Source organism: Hypanus sabinus, chromosome 20 (genome assembly GCF_030144855.1).
Source record: "Hypanus sabinus isolate sHypSab1 chromosome 20, sHypSab1.hap1, whole genome shotgun sequence".
Lineage (NCBI taxonomy): Eukaryota > Metazoa > Chordata > Chondrichthyes > Myliobatiformes > Dasyatidae > Hypanus > Hypanus sabinus.
In genome coordinates this window covers 57,234,669-57,251,644 of record NC_082725.1, presented here as the reverse complement: position 1 = coordinate 57,251,644, position 16,976 = coordinate 57,234,669, and the positions used below count along the sequence as shown (strand labels likewise).

Below are 16,976 nucleotides of genomic sequence, written 5' to 3'. Positions count from 1 at the left end.
ACCATGCCCTCTGGTACTGGACTCTCCCAGCATCTAGAACATATTTCCTGCCTCTATCTTGTCCAATCCCTTAATAATCTTATATGTTTCAATCAGATCCCCTCTCAATTTCCTTAATTCCAGCGTGTACAAGCCCAATCTCTCTAACCTCTCTGCGTAAGACAGTCCAGACATCCCAGGAATTAACCTCGTGAATCTACACTGCACTTCCTCTACAGCCAGGATGTCCTTCCTTAACCCTGGAGACCAAAACTGTACACAATACTCCAGGTGTGGTCTCTCCAGGGCTCTGTACAAATGCAAGAGGATTTCCTTGCTCTTGAACTCAATTCCCTTTGTCCAACATTCCATTAGCCTTCTTCACTGCCTGCTGCACTTGCTCATTCACCTTCAGTGACTGATGAACAAGGACTCCTAGATCTCTTTGTATTTCTCCCTTACCTAACTCTACACCATTCAGATAATAATCCGCCTTCCTGTTTTTACTCTGAAAGTGGATAACCTCACACTTATTCACATTAAACATCATCTGCCAAGTATCTGCCCACTCACCCAGCCTATTCAAGTCACCCTGAATTCTCCTAACATTCTCATCACGACACACTGCCACCCAGCTTAGTATCATCAGCAAATTTGCTGATGTTATTCTCAATGTCTTCATCTAAATCGTTGACGTAAATTGTAAACAGCTGTGGTCCCAATACTGAGCCCTGTGGCACCCCACTAGTCACCACCTGCTATTCCGAGAAACACCCATTCACCGCTACCCTTTGCTTTCTATCTGCCAACCAGTTTTCTATCCATGTCAATGTCTTCCCCACAATGCCCTGAGCTTTGATTTTACCCACCAATCTCCTATGTGGGACCTTATCAAATGCCTTCTGAAAATCGAGGTACACTACATCCACTGGATCTGCCCCATCTAACTTCCTGGTTACATCCTCGAAAAACTCCAATAGATTAGTCAAGCATGATTTGCCCTTGGTAAATCCTTGTTGGCTCGGCCCAATCCTATCACTGCTATCTAGATATGCCACTATTTCATCCTAAATAATGGACTCTAGCGTCTTCCCCACCACCAATGTCAGGCTGACAGGTCGATAGTTCTCTGTTTTCTCCCTCCCTCCTTTCTTAAAAAGTGGGATAACATTAGCCATTCTCCAATCCTCAGGAACTGATCCTGAATCTAAGGAACATTGGAAAATGATTACCAATGCATCTGCAATTTCCAGGGCCACCTCCTTTAGTACCCTAGGATGCAGACCATCTGGACCTGGGGATTTGTCAGCCTTCAGTCCCATCAGTCTACTCATCACCATTTCCTTCCTAATGTCAATCTGTTTCATTTCCTCTGTTACCCTATGTCCTTGGCCCATCCAAACATCTGGGAGATTGCTTGTGTCTTCCTTAGTGAAAACAGATCTAAAGTACTCATTAAATTCTTCTGCCATTTCTCTTTTTCCCATAACAATTTCACCCAATTCATTCTTCAAGGGCCCAACATTGTTCCTAACTATCTTCTTTCTCTTCACATACCTAAAAAAGCTTTTGCTATCTTCCTTTATATTCCTGGCTAGCTTGCATTCGTACCTCATTTTTTCTCCCCGTATTGCCTTTTTAGTTAAGTCCTGTTGTTCCTTAAAAACTTACCAATCATCTGACCTCCCACTCACCTTAGCTCTGTCATACTTCCTTATTTTTTAATGCTATGCAATCTCTGACTTCCTTTATCAACCATTGTGGCCCCTTTCCCCCTTTTGAATCCTTCCTTCTCTGGGGGATGAACTGATTTTGCACCTTGTGCATTATTCCCAAGAATACCTGCCATTGCTGTTACACAGTCTTTTCTGCAAGGATATCCATCCAGTTAACTTTGGCTAGCTCCTCCCTCATGGCTCCATAGTCTCCTTTGTTCAACTGCAACACTGACACCTCCGAGCTGCCCTTATCCTTCTCAAATTGCAGATAAAATCTTATCATATTATGATCACTACCTCCTAATGGCCCCTTTACTGCAAGATCGCTTATCAAATCCTGTTCATTACATAATACTAAATCCAGAATAGTCTTGTCCCTGGTCAGCTCTCGTACAAGCTGTTCCAAGAATGCATCCTGTAGGCACTCTACAAACTCCCTATCCTGTGGTCCAGCACCAACCTGATTCTCCCAGTTCACCTGCATGTTGAAATCCCCCATAACTACTGCGACATTACCTTTGCCACATGCCAATGTTAACTCCCTATTCAACTTGCACCCAATATCCATGCTACTGTTTGGTGGCCTGTAGACAACACCCATTTGGGTCCTTTTGCCCTTAGTTCTAGCCACACGGACTCTACTTCTCCTGACCCTATGTCCCCCCCTTGCAAAGGACTGAATCTCATTCCTTACCAACAGGGCCACCCCACCCTCTCTGCCCACATTTCTGTCCCTACGATAGCACGTATACCCTTGTACATTCATTTCCCAGGTCTGATCTCCCTGCAGCCATGTCTCCGTTATCCCAACAACATCATAGTTACCCATTCACACCTGAGCTTCAAGCTTATCTGCCTTATTTCTGACACAGTGCGTTCAGATATAGAATTTTTAGCCCATTTCTCCTCTCTCTGTTTGAATCGCTGCCTATTGTGCTTAACCCAGCTCTCCGAACTCCCATTGGGCTATACGCTCCTAGAATTTTGTTGTCCTTCCTAAATTTACTTATTCTTTCAACACATTTAACTTCATGTTCCGTCAGACCATCCCTCTGTACATGTGTCCTCCTTATCACTTGTTCTGCCTCACCTTTCTCTACTACACACTTAATATTCTGGAACTGTGTAGTCCCCACCTGTCCTTTATTCTTCCTCTCGCTATCCTCTCTCACATTCTGGATCCCTGCCCCCTGCAAATTTAGTTTAAACCGCACCCCCCCCCCCACCCCGAGAAGCACTAGCAAACTTCCCTGCAAGAATGTTAGTACCGCTCCAGTTCAGGTGTAAACCGTCCCTTCGGAACAGATCCCACCTTCCCTGGAGCAAAGCCCAATTATCTAAAAACCTGAAGCTCTCCCTCCTGCACCATCTTCTCAGCCACGTATTAATCTGTATAATCTTTCTGTTCCTTGCCTCACTCACATGTGGCACAGGTAGCAATCCTGAGATTGTTACCCTGGAGGCCCTGCTCTTCAGCTTCTCACCTAACTCCATGAACTCCCTACGCATGACCCCCTCACTCATCCTACCCACGTCGTTGGTCCCTACATGGACCACAACATCTGGATTCTTGCCCTCACTCTCAAGAATAGCCTGCACCTGATCTGAGATGTCTCGGACCCCGGCACCAGGGAGGCAACATACCATCTGAGACTCCCGATCTTCCCCACAAAATCTCCTATCCGCCCCCTTGACTGTAGAATCCCCTATCAATACCGCTCTCTTCTCTTCCCTCCTCCCCTTCCTAGTTGAGGGTCCAACCTCAGTGCCAGAGACAGGACCACTGCAGCTTGTTCCTGATAGGTCATCCCCACCAACAGTATCCAAAACGGTATACTTATTGTTGATGGGAACAGCCACAGGGGTGCTCTGCTCTCTCTGTCTGCTCCCCCTGCCTCTCTTGACTGTCACCCATTTGCCTACCTCCTGTCTTTTCAGTGTGACTACCTCCTAATAACTCTTATCTATCTCTGCCTCTGCCTCCCGAATGATCCGTAGTTCATCCAGCTCCCGCTCCAACTCCCTAACTCGGTCTGATAGGAGCTGCAGCTGGATGCACCTTTTGCAGGTGTGGTCATCAGGGACAACTGTGTTGACCCTGACCTCCCACATACTGCATACGGAGCACACCACTGCTCTAACTGTCTCCCCCATTACCTGATCCCAGATTAGTCAGAATAAATGAAAAGCACTTACTCAGGCTCACTGATTTCTTCTTGCCAAAATCCTCTTGTGCCGAAGCCCACTGAGCCAAAGCCCAGCACTCCTTACTCCCGTTCCACTGCCCGCTCCTGAAAGTGGGCCGCTTTTTAAAGCCCACACTCGCCGCTGACATCACCCACGCCTGCGCAGCTTTACATTCCTCCTCAGGTACTCTCCAGGTAGGTCCAACAGTCTCGGCCTACCTACAACAGCTGATCCTCCGATTCTCTGATCTCCAGTCGTCTGTCGACCACGAGCACTCCTTACTCCCACTCCGCTGCCTCCACCGATGCTGCCCGCTCCTGAAAGTGGGCCGCTTTTTAAACCACGCGCTCGCCACTGACGTCACCCGCACTTGCGCAGCTTTACCTTCCTCCTCAAGTACTCTCCAGGTAGGTCCGAGGGTCTCGGCCTACCTACAACAGCTGATCCTCCGATCTCCAGTCGTCTGTCGATCACGAGCACTCCTTACTCCCGCTCCGCTGCCCACACCAACGCTGTCCTCTAGTTACTGTTCATATCTAGCTCACAACAAAATTTGAGACATGCTATAATTGGAAAGAAAAATTGAAAATTTAATGAGAATTTTCATTTCAGTTCTGTTGGTTAAATAAGAAATGTGTTTTATTATTATTATTATTATTATTATTATTAAAGGGTTTTGATTCTGAAAAATATGCTGAAATATTTTTTTCAATTTTTCAATAGGTGTATGATATTCCACCATCTTCCTGCAAGGACACATTTGGTAGTCATGACAGAGAAGCTACATATGATTTCCCACCACCAATGAGGCACTGTGTAGATCCTCTTCTTGGTCACAAGTCTGAGGGATTATATGATATCCCTCCTGTTACTGTAAAGCCATCTTTAAAACTGCAAACAGTCCTCCCAGGAACTGGGATCAGTTCTCTAAAACAGTCTATTTATGATGTCCCACCGACGGTGGTTAATTCAGAGTTGGTTTCAAAAAGATTACTCGTTTATGATATTCCACCAACAAATCAACAGAGCTCACAGAAGGACACTTACGATATCCCCCGAGGTATGCAAGACTTTGATCGGTCTGCCCCAGTGACTGAGAGCATAGTCTATGACATTCCCCCACAGGTGTCACAAGATGTTAAGGTGGTACAGGATGTGACTGATGGAATAAACCGTTTGTCATTCTCTAGCACGGGGAGTACACGCAGTAACATGTCTACATCTTCAACCACATCCAAGGAGTCCTCCATCTCAGCTTCACCACTACCAGAGAAGAAAGTACTTCTGGACCCAGACTCTGCCTTTGAGAGACTGACCCAGCTGCAATATAGTGTTGACACGTCAATAAAGGGACTACTGACTTTTGTTGTTTCAGACTGGCGATCTTATGAACTAATGGGAAAAAACCTCAACGAAATTCATGCCAGTGTTGACAAGGTCAAACATTCACTTTTGGGCTTTCTTGGGTTTGCGCAAGGAGCCATTGCAAATGCATCACGTTTACCAGATAATAGTCTTCATAACAAGTTAAGAAAGCAATTGCAGCGCCTGGATGATTCCTATCAGATTCTTGTCCAGACCAGCCAGGCACTGGATAACAACAACTGGTCCTTGAACATCTTGGTAGTAAACAGGTCCCACAACAAATGTGATGACCTGGATCGTTTCATCATGGTAACAAAGATGGTTCCTGATGATGTTAAGCAGCTAGCATCCTCAATAAGCACAAATACAGAACTCTTATTCAAACAAGGGGTTGGCATTACTAACCTAGAGACTGTTCATGAAATAAACCAGGTGACTGTTGATGAAAAAGGTACAACAAGCTGCAATAAGCCCCTTTCACAAGCAGAGAATATGTTGATTCAGATACAACCATTGCACAGCCCACCACAGTTGGATCACCAGGACCACATTAAAAATAAGGAGTCATTAGATAAGAGTTGGATGGAAGACTATGATTATGTCCACTTACAGGTTTGCAATATTTTGTGCCTTTTGAATTGAACTTCCATTTTCCCTTTTCTGGAAATGTATTAAGGATTTAGAATATCATGATTTGTTTGTAACTTATAATAGCATGTTCTACACTGGAAGTGGCAAACATATCTTGCCAATTAATTGTTACTGTATGTTAGTTTTAATGCTTTGTGTATCTTGAAGACATTCACAGAAATGTGATAGAGCATTATCAAGTCCATTCCATGAGTTTAATATACAATTGCACTAATCCTACATTTAATTCCATTTTATTCAGCTTCCACTAACTCCCTACAGATTCTGCCACTTTTACACCTGGGGCAAGTTAAAGTGACCAAGTAATCTACCAACCTGCATATCTTCGGAATGTGGGAGAAAACCCACAGAGGATGTGGGGAGAGGGTCACAGGGTGAACATGCAAAATCTACCCCAGCAAGTCAGGATTGAACCAGGATGTGAGGCAGTGGCTGTACTGTCTGTGCCCTGTGGTGAACACCTACCCTTGGGGTGCAATACAAGAAAACGTTGTGGGGAGTGGGGAGACTGTACATCATGAATTTCCACCTAAAACAAACAAAAAAATTGCAGATTGTTAGATCCCTCGGCACAATTTTTTGTTGCACTTCTTTCAGCAGTTCCAAGAAATAACATTTTTGAGGGAGTATTGTAACTTTGTGGTTACAATACACATGTGGTTTAGTCATGTTGAAAAATGTCTTCTTCTTAATATTAAAGGGAAAAGATGAATTTGAGCGGCAGCAAAGAGAGCTTCTGGAAAAAGAAAATATAATCAAACAGAATAAAGTGCATCTGGAGCAACATCAGGTAGGTTTAATATAGTCAGGTTTTCTTCAGTCAATAATATGAGAATTATCATTGGGGTCAACATGAATTTGAACTCTTCCACACTACTGTAAGGATGATCATGTTTGTGGCAATTACTCTGTCTTATTAACATGTATGTATGTCTTAGTTAAATACCAAATATGTTAAATTCTGGTAACCAAACTTTGGTCTCCATCATTTTTCTGTTATACATTTATTGACCTATTCAAACAGACTGAGGAAATGATTCCTTCCCCAAGTTAAAACATACCCTCCTCCTTACACCACCTGTCAACCCAAATAAAGTATTGTGCAAATGTTGGTTGAAAATGGGATTCGAGTTTGAAGCTTCAATTCAATTCAATCCTCTAATTGTCATTCAACCATACATGAATACAGCCAGACGAGATAGCGTTACTCCCGGGCTAAGGTGCAAAACATGGTACCAACAGTGACACAAAGCACATGTAAAATAACAGTAAAATGCAGCCAAGCAAAAAAATAGGCCAGACCCCTGAGTCCATGAATGCTGCAGAGATCTGCAGTCAATCACAATACAGCTTGTCTTTTGCCGAGCGAACAGTGGGGAGCATGCTGCATCTGGATGCCACGCCACTCAGCCCCTGGTGGAGCACACCAGCTTCAGTGCCTCTCTTCTGGTGGCTATAAACAGGTGACACCAGGGCTTGAGGCCTAGTCTTCACTACGACTGAGGCCATGCACCTCATCCGTTGTCTGCCCTGATGTCCACCAATAAATCAGTAAATCAGACTTGTAGCATTCCACATTAACCATGTTCTAAAAGGTCCTGCAGTTACAAGAATAGTGACTAAGATGGTCACTCGCTATTGGACTGCACACTTCCTTCACATACAGACTCCTCCGAAGCCTCCCTGACGCAAGCAGCAGCACAATCTGAAACCAGCTCCAGCTCCTACAGTTTCTCCACCAACAAGCAACTCGCTGATGGAGTATGTTAAGTTCTTCAACACATACAAAAGCTGGATGAACTCAGCAGGTCGGGCAGCATCCATTGAAATGAACAGTCAATGTTTCAGGCCGAGACCCTTCGTCAGGACTGATGAAGGATCTCGGCCCAAAAAGTTGACTCTTCATTTCAACGGATGCTGCCCAACCTGCTGAGTTCATCCAGCTTTTGTACGTGTTGATTTGACCACAGCATCTGCAGTGTACTTTGTGTTTACGTTAAGTTCTTGATGTCTAGCAGGATCTTGCAATCATAAAAAATACATTTAAAAAGAACAGAAGCACCTTTTTTTGACTCCATAGATGCTGCTACAATGAAACATGCCACCATCTTACGAGAAGCAATCTTCTAGCTCTCAGCAAATCTTACAATTTAAATTCATTAAAATGGGAACTATTTTATCAAAAATAAGATGTTGGAGGATCTCAGCCAGTCTGGAGGGAAGTGGACTGTCAATGTTTCAGGTCCAGTTCCTTCATCTGGGCTGGGTATCTATTTCCCTCTCCCGACCTGCTGTGTTCCTTCAATAGATTGCTTGTTGCTCTAGATTCCAGTATCTGCAGTCTCAATCTCAGTGATATATTGCTATGAGAGGTAGCAACACTAATTTATTTTTGAGACATTGGCTGTAGGTGAACAAGTGAAAAATGCACCAATAAAATTTAAACATTACAAGATTCAGGAACATGACACAAGTGCCCATTAGTTGTACCTGATTATACATTTATTCAAATTTAATTGTTTTGCTCCTCTGTTTCAGTTAAATCAGTTCCAGGAATTGGAAAAAGAAGTCACAAAACCTGTGGAAAATGATCTTTCGAAATGGAAAGCACCACAGCACATTCCCCAGAAGAACAGCACTCTCTGCTCTCAGGACAAACAGCTGCTTTTCTTCTACTCTGAACAATGCGAGACTCATTTTGTAACACTCCTGAATGCTATCGATGCCTTCTTCAGCTCCATCAGTGGTGGGCAGCCACCGAGAATCTTTGTGGCCCACAGCAAATTCATTATACTTAGTGCCCACAAACTCGTCTTTATAGGGGACACATTATCACGGCAGGCGATGGCACAAGATATTCGGAATAAAGTACTAAACTATAGTAACCTGCTTTGTGAACTTCTTAAGAGGATTGTCATGGCAACCAAGACAGCCGCCTTGCAATATCCCAGCACAGCAGCAGTGCAGGAAATGGTGGACAAGGTCACAGAACTATCTTATCACTCTCACCAGTTTAAAGTCCTGCTACAGCATTTGGCATCTTTATGAAGGGACATTGTTTTTCTGAAGTCAAATTCTGAATAATAAAAACTATTCCTTAATTAAAAAAATGTATTTTAAGAATGTGGTCACAGTGCACTCGGTCTTTGTGCAGAATGTTTTTATATGACGGTATTTTTATCATATTTTCATGCGTAAAGTTTCACTGAAAGGAATTTACATTTTTTAAATGCTAGTCACATACATACAATACTAAATTATCTAGATTTTAATGTTATCTAAATTGCTCTGAATTGTCTCTGCGTCAAGTATAATCACATTTTAAGACATAAACTTGTTTTGTACTGATTTACAGGTTACCACCACAATACTGTTATGTGTCACCATTTTAGCAGCTTTATATTTCAACATTCCATTTTACTCATACGGTGGTTTGTCCTCCTTTAATTTGTGGCCAATGGTTGATTAATTCCTAAAGTATAACATCTACATTTGTAAGGTTCAAAAACAGTGATGTTTGTGAGTGAAAAGGGGCATAATGAAATATTGATGCGCTTCCATCAGCAATGTAAAGAGCTAGACTCAGAATCCTGCTTCAATAGACTGAGATAACATGACCATTATAGAATTCAACAATCACATAATATTTATACATATCTTAACCTAAAGATAATTGACTGACAAATAAGCTCTTCTTGGACTTCCAGCGGGTACAAGTATTGATTATAACCAATGTTTCCTCATGCATCATCCCTGATGAAAATGGTAGTTTGTCATAAAAATGTTGTTTACAATTGATACCTGTCCCCAGCTGGAAGCCTGAGAAGAATTTATTCATCAAATATGCCAGGAAAGCACTAGATCCTCTTTCATAATAGAAACATAGAAAAACATAGAAAACCTACAGCACAATACAGGCCCTTCGGCCCACAAGTAACTAATTGACTTACTCTGCCCAAACAACTGTCTTCCATGTCCCTGATCATTTCTTGTCATTATCCTCTGAAGGTGGATGCAACCTGTCGTTCATAATTGCCCCAAATTCCTTAAACCAGCACCATCCAGGTGGTGAAGTTATAATGCTATTGAAAGCAAATGCCAGGATTTTGAGCCTGTGGAAACAAAAGAATGGCCATGTACCTAATAACAACAATAATCTATTTGTCAATAAATTGTCTCACATTCTTGCATCAAGTTGCATTATGTATTGTGCAGGATATATGTGTTTAGCTGACTAGATATTGAAGAAGTTATGTCAAAATCTACATATGTGCCATTTAAAGCATTTATTAAAGATTTGTAGATTCATGTGATTTATTCGTAACAGGTTGCATTGTTAGCTGATTTATATTTTTATGTGCCTTACAGTTGAGTGGTTGCAGAAGAATATAAAATTCAGAGTTTTTGTAATCTGTGCCTAACATTACAGAACTGGAAATTTACTTCAATTAAATTGTTCTGACTGATATGAAGAGTATTGTGTTATATTATTCTATTATATTTAATCTTGATTAAATATATTTAAACACATTGAAAACTGAGAACTGTTTTAAGGAATTAATTTATCAAATGTGATACACTACCAGACCAAAAATATTTTCTTGGATAAAAATAAATTGCCATCAGTAAACCACAAATTTCTTATGTTAAATGTGGTGAGTAATTCTCAAGAAACTTTTTTCTGCTTTTGGTAATGATTTCCAATAGGTTTCATTTGGAAAAGCAGTTAACTCCCCCATGGCTTGGTAATCTTATGTAAATAAAAATTGGAAATGTTGGCAACTCTCAGCAAGTCAGACAGAATCTGTGGATAGAGCAATAGAGTTAATGTTTCTGACACAGAGGAACCATTTCCTATCCACCATTTCCAATCCATTCCATGCTAACTCCAATGAACTGAGCCAGATCTTAGATGAGTTTCCTACCCCCCCATCCATTTCTACCTCCATCTAACCTCATTCATGCTCTTCCTTACCCCATCAGCTGCTGAAATTCCTCATGAGTGCCTTTATAAATTCCAAATTTGACTATTCCGAAACACCCCTGGCAATCTTCCATTTTCCAACCACACTGAAGCTTTACCTAATCAAAATTTCACCCACATAATTGTCACTTCTTCTTCCCTTTGTTTTCCAACATAATATGGCTCACAATCCAACAAAGCTGAATACTTACATCTTCATCTTGGTTTTCAAATACCACCATGACAGTTTTTTTCCCTTTCAATGTGCAATGGAGCACAACTAAAAGCTTTCGAACATTTTTTTCCTGTTCTGAGATCTCACACATTCCCAATTTTAACTGCTCCATCTTTGGAAGCTGTGCCTTCAGTTGTATGTGTCCCAAGCTCTGGAATTGTCTCCCTTAGTTTGCCTGACTCCTAAATTCTCAAAATGAGGCTGCCTAAAATGTATCATTTTGACCTAGTGATGCACCACAATATCTATTTCTGTGGCTCTTGCATTCATGACAAACATTTTTCAATGTCGTAGGTCATTTTATCACATTAAGGGCACTTTTCCAAATGTACATTCTGTTATTACAGTGACCTGATGATGAAGTAGTATTTTTCCTAAAAGCTGTTGACCTTTCATGTATAATGAAGAGATTTTTATTATTTATTTCAAGATGTGATTGAATGCAGGAATACGTCTCATCTCTTGTGTCTTCTGGAAGACCAGTGGGGTTCTGCTTGTCCATTAGCATTGGGGAAACTTGTGGTGCAGCTAATGTACAGTATATCCATTTTGAATAGACACACATGAGTCCTCTATGGCTAAAGACATGTTTCCAACCATAAAGCTCTTTAGACTTTAGAGTATTACAACAAAATGAACTATTGGTTGTAATATTTTAATGTATTTTATAATGTACTTCAGTCCTGATGAAGGCTCTTGGCACAAAACATCAACTGTACTCTTTTCTATAGATGCTGCCCGTCCTGCTGAGTTCCTCCAGCATTTTGTGTATCTTACTTGGATTTCCAGCACCTGCAGATTTTCTTGTGTTTATAGCTGTTGGATTTTTACAATTATTTATATTGTGGTAATATCTTTTGTGTATTATACCCTACACTAGATGTTATGATATATATTTTAACTTGTACTATTCTGCATTATGAAGAACTCCCAAAGCCTATTTATACTTAATTGCGTTCCTTTCAAAGACACAAGCTACACCCATGTCAGTTTCTAACAATTACTGCTGCTTCACATGTAAAATACTTTAACTTGTGCATTTGATGGCTCCAGTCCTGTACTCAATGGGGGGGAGGGGTCCTCATTGAAACCTATCAAATGATGTAAGGCCTCAATAGAATAGACTTAGAGAGGATGTTTCTGATGCTGGGGGGAGTTTAAGCCCTGAGGCGACAGTCTCAAAATAGACAGACATCAATTTAGAACAGAGATGAGAAGAAATTTCCTTGGCCAGAGAGTCGTGAATCTGTGGAATTTGTCACCACAGGGAGCTATGGAGACCAAGTCATTGGGTATATTTACGGCAAAGGTTGACTAATTCCTAATTAGTCAGGGCATGAAGAGATAAAGGGAGAAGGCAGGAGACTGGGGCTGAGAGGGAAGTGGACCAGCCATGATGAAATAGCAGAGCAGACTCGATGGGCCAAATGGCCTTTTTCTGATTCTATAGAGTATTAAATCATGTAGTAAAATAATGTTCCATATTACATAGTAGAACCTATATTAATACAAGCTATAACTTACAAACACACCCAGTTTGGCATTCTCAGTTATCATATTGGCATGCCCTATAGGATATATAATGACCCATTCCTTAAATATTCATCATAGTGTCAGAAGATCATGAATTGCAGCACAATATGAATCCAAGGAATGGATTGCATTTTTGAAAGCTATGTGGATAATCCTGAATATATAACCTGTATTATGATGTACACTATTCCACAGTTTCACATGGGCAGTTTAAAACATAGTCCTTTGCAAATCATAATCTATCATAAATACAATAATCTACCTTGTTGGTTATGTGATTTATAAGCCTTGCCAAGTAAAAAAAAACACAGATGTGAAAAACAGCTCCCTGCAACTCTGTCAATTCTCAAATGAAAAATGAAAAAAATTATGATGAGATATTTTATCTGACATGCAAGATTCTTCAATGAAATGGGAGGGGGCTTTCACTGTATTTTGTTCTACAGAGTCAAATTGTACATCAAATTCATCAACTGGTCAATTATACATTGTCTGCTATGAAATGACATATTTCAAATTGATATTCCTTCATAAAGATAATGGATGCAAAGAACATGAATCTGCTGTTTGGGCCACAAGGAGATATTGTTTGTACTCTCAGCTACAAAATGTGCAGGGAAGTCAGGCTGGATGCAGCAATGTGAGCACATGAAAAAGACTTGTAGGGATGCCTTATGCCAAGGAAGAATTCACAACTAGCTTGACATTTTAGCATCAACACACGGGATTCTGCAGACGCTGGAAACCTTGAGCAACACATTATACACAAAGTGCTGGAGGAAGTCAGGCAGCATCAATGGAAGGGAATAAATTTGTACAGTTCAGGCCAAGACCCTTCATCTGGGCTGGAAAGGAAGGGGCAGATGCCAGAATAAGAAGGTGAGGGAGGGGAAGAAGTACAAGCTGGCAGGTGATAGGAGAGTGGGTGGGTGGAGGATTATGGGGAATGAAGTAAGTAGCTGGGAGGTGATAGGTGGAAGAGGTAAAGGGCTGAAGAAGAAGGAATCTAATAAGAGAGGACAGTGGACCATAGAAGAAAGGGAAGGAAGAGGGGCACCAGTGGGGGTTGATGAGCAGGTGAAGAGAAGAGATGGGACCCACAAAAAGGAATGGGAAAATAGAAAGGGGTAGGGGAATTAATTACCAGAAGTTTGAGAAATTAACGTTTATACCATCAGTTTGGAGTCTATCCAGATGGAATATGAGGTGTTGCTTCTCCAACTTGAGTGTGGCCCAATCATGGAACAACAGGTCAGAATGGGAGAAGTACACACAAAATGCTGGAGGAACACAGCAGGCCAAAGTCCTGATGAAAGGTCTCAGCCTGAATCATTGACTGATCGTGTTTTTCCATAGATGCTGCCTGACCTGTTGTGTTCATGGAGGGAGGGCTTCATGTTTCTGGATAATTGGGCCTTGTTCCAGGGAAGGTGGGACCTGTTCCGATGGGACAGATTGCACCTGAACTGGACAGGGACTAACATCCTTGCGGGAAGGTTTGCTAGTGCTGCTCCGGGGGGTTTAAACTAGATTTGCAGGAGGAGGGGAACCAGAGTGTTGGAGCAGATAGTAAGGTGGAGAATAAAGATCATGTGAGAGTTGCAAGTATAGTGCATGGAGATCTAACATATAAAGAGGCTTTGAGGAAAGAGCAGCAGAATAAAGGGTGTAAAGGTAGTATGGTAGAAGGGCTAAAGTGCGAGTACTTCAATGCAAGAAGCATCAGGAACAAAGGCGATGAACTGAGAGCTTAGACACATACATGGAATTATGATGTAGTGGCCATTACAGAGACTTGGCTGACACCAGGGCAGGAATAGATTCTCAATATTCCTGGATTTCAGTGCTTTCAAAGGCTTGGGGGAGGGAAGGGGAGGAGGGGTGGCATTATTGGTCAGGGATACTATTACAGCTACAGAAAGGGTGGGTAATGTAGCAGGATCCTCTTTTGAGTCAGTATAGGTAGAAATCAGGAACAGGAAGGGAGCAGTTACTCTGTTGGGGGTATTCTATATGCCCCTTGGTAGCAGCAGAGATACTGAGGAGCAGATTGGGAGGCAGATTTTGGAAATGTGCAAAAGAAACAGGGTTGTTATCATGACTTTAACTTCCCTAATATTGATTGGCACCTGATTAGTTCCAATGGTTTAGACAGGGCAGAGTTTGTTAAATGTGTCCAGGACAGATTCCTATCACAATATGTTGACAGGCCAACTAGGGGGAATGCCATACTAGATCTAGTATTAGGTATTGAACCGGGCCAGGTTACAGATCTCTCAGTGGGTGAGCATCTGGGGGACAGTGACCACTGCTCCCTGGCCTTTAACATTATCATGGAAAAGGATAGAATCAGAGAGAACAGGAAAATTTTTAATTGGGGAAGGGCAAATTACGAGGATGTAAGGCTAGAACTTGCGGGTGTAAATTGGGATGATGTTTTTGCAGGGAAATGTACTATGGACATGTGGTCGATGTTTAAGGATCTCTTGCAGGATGTTAGGGATAAATTTGTCCCAGTGAGGAAGATAAAGAATGATAGACTGAAGGAACCATGGGTGACAAGTGAGGTGGAGAATCTAGTCAAATAGAAAATGGCAGCATATGTGAGGTTTTAGGAAGCAAGGATCAGATGAGTTTATTGAGGAATATAGGGTAGCAAGAAAAGGAGCTTAAGAAGGGGCTGAGGAGAGCAAGAAGGGGGCATGAGAAGGCCTTGGTGAGTACAGTAAAGGAAAACAAGTCATTAAGTCACTTTTATTGTCATTTCAATCATAACTGCTATGTACGGTACATAGCAAAAATGAGACATTTTTCAGGACCATGGTGTTACATGACACAGTACAAAAACTAGACTGAACTATGTTTAAAAAAAAACATCACAGAGAATGCTACACTAGACTACAGACCTACACAGGACTGCATAAAGTGCACAAAACAGTGCAGTCAATACAATAAATAATAAACAGGACAATAGGGCAGTAAGGTGTTAGTCCAGGCTCTGGGTATTGAGGAGTCTGATAGCTTGGGAGAAGAAACTGTTACATAGTCTGGTCGTGAGAGCCCAAATGCTTCGGTGCCTTTTCCCAGACAGCAGGAGGGAGAAGAGTTTGTATGGGGGGGGTGCATGGGGTCCTTCCTAATGTTGTTTGCTTTGCAGATGCAGCGTGTATTGTAAATGTCCATGATAGCAGGAAGAAAGACCCCGATGATCTTCTCAGCTGACCTCACTATCTGCTGCAGGGTCTTGCGATCCAAGATGGTGCAATTTTCAAACCAGGCAGTGATGCAGCTGCTCAGGATGCTCTCAATACAACCCCTGTAGAATGTGATGAGGATGGGGGGTGGGAGATGGACTTTCCTCAGCCTTTGCGGAAAGTAGAGATGCTGCTGGGCTTTCTTTGCTATGGAGCTGGTGTTGAGGGACCAGGTGAGATTCTCTGCCAGGTGAGCACCAAGAAATTTGGTGCTCTTAATGATCTCTACCGAAGAGCTGTCGATGTTCAGCGGGGAGTGGGCACACCGTGCCCTCCTGAAGTCAACAACCATCTCTTTTGTTTTGTTCACATTCAGAGACAGTTTGTTGGCTCTGCACCAGTCCGTTAGCCGCTGCACCTTCTCTCTGTAAGCTGACTCGTTGTTCTTGCTGATGAGACCCACCACGGTCGTGTCATTGGCGAACTTGTTGATGTGGTTCTAGCTGTGTGTTGCAGCACTGTCGTGGGTCAGCAGAGTGAACAGCAGTGGACTAAGCATACAGCCCCGGGAGGCCCCCGTGCTCAGTGTGATGGTGTTGGAGATGCTGCTCCTGATTCTGACTGACTGAGGTCTCCCAGTCAGGAAGTCTAGGATCCAGTTCCTGAGGCAGGTGTTCAGGTCCAGTAGGCTCAGCTTTCCAATCAGTTTCTGAGGGATGATTGTGTTGAATGCTGAACTGAAGTCTATGAACAGCATCTGAACGTACGTGTTCTTTTTGTCCAGGTGGGTTAGGGCCAGGTGCCAATACATCACCCCAAGGCATTCTTCAGTTATGTGAAGAACAAAAGGTTGACAGGAGAGAAGATAGGAATGATTAGAGATAAAGGTGGGAAGATGTGCCTGGAGGCCGGGGAGGTGAGCAAGGTCCTCAATGAATACTTCCCTTCGGTATTCACCAATGAGAGGGAACTTGATGACAGTGAGGACAATATGAGTGAGGTTGATGTTCTGGAGCATGTTGATATTAAGGGAGAAGAGGTGTTGGAGTTGTTAAAATACTTTAGGACGGATAAGTCCCGGGGGCCTGACGGAATATTCCCCAGGCTGCTCCACGAGGCACGGGAAGAGATTGCTGAGCCTCTGGCTAGGA

General features: G+C 42.4%; 1 protein-coding gene across 2 annotated transcripts in view; it reads left to right on the top strand.

The window, feature by feature from the left end:
• Positions 1-10,368, top strand: part of nedd9 (neural precursor cell expressed, developmentally down-regulated 9) — a 131,202-nt gene extending 120,834 nt beyond the window's left edge. For both annotated transcript variants that reach the window (XM_059945574.1, XM_059945575.1), the window contains 3 exons: positions 4,608-5,861; positions 6,601-6,690; positions 8,439-10,368. In XM_059945574.1, coding sequence (XP_059801557.1) covers positions 4,608-5,861; positions 6,601-6,690; positions 8,439-8,948 — 1,854 coding nt within the window. In that variant the 3' untranslated portion in view covers positions 8,949-10,368. The remainder of the gene's footprint in view (positions 1-4,607; positions 5,862-6,600; positions 6,691-8,438) is intronic.
• Positions 10,369-16,976: the final 6,608 nt, after the last annotated feature.